The 2,367-nt window shown below is 38.4% G+C and overlaps 1 protein-coding gene across 1 annotated transcript; it reads right to left on the bottom strand.

The window, feature by feature from the left end:
- Positions 1–234: 234 nt before the first annotated feature.
- LOC102917486 (olfactory receptor 9G19-like) lies at positions 235–1,152 on the bottom strand. Its single transcript, XM_006989675.2, has one exon. The coding sequence runs from the start codon at positions 1,150–1,152 to the stop codon at positions 235–237; it is 918 nt and encodes a 305-aa protein (XP_006989737.2).
- Positions 1,153–2,367: the final 1,215 nt, after the last annotated feature.

Here is a 2,367-nt window from a genome sequence, read left to right as displayed (position 1 = left end):
TTCAATAATACCATAGAAATTAATTCAAATATACATATTTTGTTTTCAAATATTATCTCATTTATTGTTCTATTTTTTCATATGGGATCATTTGAACTGTCCTTCTCAAAGGTGTATTTCAAATAACTAATATCATAAAAATTCATGAATATAACAAGCAATAGAAGAAGCACTACTATACATACAATTTGCCTATCAAACTCATATTTACTTCTCTGTAGAAGATGATTTTGATTATTTGAACAATTTATTCAGAGCCTCTTTTACATCTTTATTCCTAAAACTGTAGATCAACGGATTCAATATAGGAAAAACCACTGTGTAAAAGGTTGAAACAATTTTGTCCCTATCCAAAGAGTAACTGGACCGGGGACGAGCATAAATGTAGAGAATGGAGCCATAGTACAAGGTCACAGAGATGAGGTGGGAGGAGCAGGTGGAGAAGGCCTTGAGGCGGCCCTGAGTGGAACGAATCCTCAGGATTGTGCCAATGATGAAAAGATAAGAGGCCAGGATGAACACAATGGGGATGATGACATTGGAAGTCAAGAGGAAAAACAACACAGACTGGAAGCTGTCCTTCTTGCCACAGGCTAGCTTCACCAGGGGTGGGATATCACAGAAAAAGTCATCAATTACATTGTCACTGCAGAAAGTCAAGGCAAAAGTGTCTTTGGTGATGATGACAGAGTTAATTAAACCCCCCAGATATGAGGCTGCCACAAAAAATACACATAGCTTTAAGGGCATGGCTTGTGAATAAAGAAGAGGCTTTGAGATGGCCACATAGCGGTCATAAGCCATGGCAGCTAAAAGGTAACACTCAGTATACCCAAGTCCAGCAGAGAAGAAGAACTGAGCCACACAGCCAACAAAGGAGATGCTCTTGTCTTCAGAGATGCATGTCACTAAAATCTTTGGAGTATAGACTGTGGACAATCCAAGATCCAGGAAAGACAGATTTCCAATGAAGAAATACATGGGTGTGTGGAGTCGGGAGTCATTGCAGATCAAGACAATAAGGGTGCTGTTTCCTAATACAGTTAATGCATACACAGCAAGAAAAAGTACAAACAGGACTAGCTGCATCACAGGGTCTGTTGTGAATCCCACCAGGATAAACTCAAGCACTGTATTATTATATTGTTCCATCGCACTAGGAAATCTCACCTAGGAGTAGATAAAATTAGAGTTCAGCTTGATACAGTATGCTGAATAAATGGAAAATTATGTTAAATAAATAAAATTTCAAAAATAGTAAATAAGCAAGAAAGGTACATATTCAAATGGAAGAGGAGGTGAGGAGACTCACAGGAGTTGGAGGAGACGAAACAGTAATCGAGATGTAGTGTATGAAAAAAATCTATTTCCAATAAAAGAAAAATAGAAATAGTATGGATTCTGTAATATCTGGGACACTCAATTAAATGACAATTGTTTTGATTGGATAAGATTTGGGTTATTTCTTAATTAGAAAATTACTACCAAATACTGGAGCACAGCTCATTTGCTGAGGTGCTTGCCTTGTAAGCATGAAGACCTTAGGCAGATACCAAGAAGCAACTTGAAAACAAAATAAATGGGACACTGGGGTACATACTTGTCATCTAAGTTCTAAAGAAGCCAAGGCAAAAGGATCCCTCTGGTTCACTGGTTCCAGCATAGCCTGTTTGATAGATTCTAGGCCAGTGAGAGACAGTCTAAAAAAAATTGCAAGCCAGATTGCTCCTGAGGAACAACAGCAAAAGTTTCCCTCTGACCTCCACACACGCAACATGGCCACCTGCACCCATTCCCACAATGCCCCCTCACCCACATGAGCATTTTCACATATATACAAAAAATAAAATTATAAGTGGTTGGAGTTTGAAAAGGGGCAGAAGAAATTTGTGTCCCAAGCCAGTCTTGACATTTAAGTTATCTTATTTGTACCCATTAACATTATTGTGTTGATACTTAATCTGCACTTCTGTCCTCCACTTCTTTTGATGCACCCAATGTGACTACATTTGGAAAAAGGATGAGATTCAAGAAGACAAATTTGATGCCCTAATCTGCATAGATACGTGGCTTGATGAGAAGAAAATATAGCCCCTCTCTATCCCTATCCCTTTCCCTCTCCTGTTTTCTCCTTTCTTCCCTCCTTCCTTCCCTCAATATCTTTCTTTCACTCAGATGGACACTTCTAATTTGTGAAATGGATCTCATTAAAAGATAACCATGTATCCACCTTGATCTTGGACTTCATCCAACCTGTAAATATCTGAAAAAAAATAATGGTATATTGTTGAAGACACCACTATATGGCATCGTGTTATGACAACCCAAGCACAACAAGGCAACATCATCCTCATTTTGCAAGTGTAG

Source organism: Peromyscus maniculatus, chromosome 4, assembly GCF_049852395.1.
Source record: "Peromyscus maniculatus bairdii isolate BWxNUB_F1_BW_parent chromosome 4, HU_Pman_BW_mat_3.1, whole genome shotgun sequence".
In the NCBI taxonomy this organism is placed as follows: Eukaryota; Metazoa; Chordata; class Mammalia; order Rodentia; family Cricetidae; genus Peromyscus; species Peromyscus maniculatus.
The sequence above is the reverse complement of the archived record's forward strand: the minus strand, read 5'-3'. Positions and strand labels throughout refer to the sequence as shown.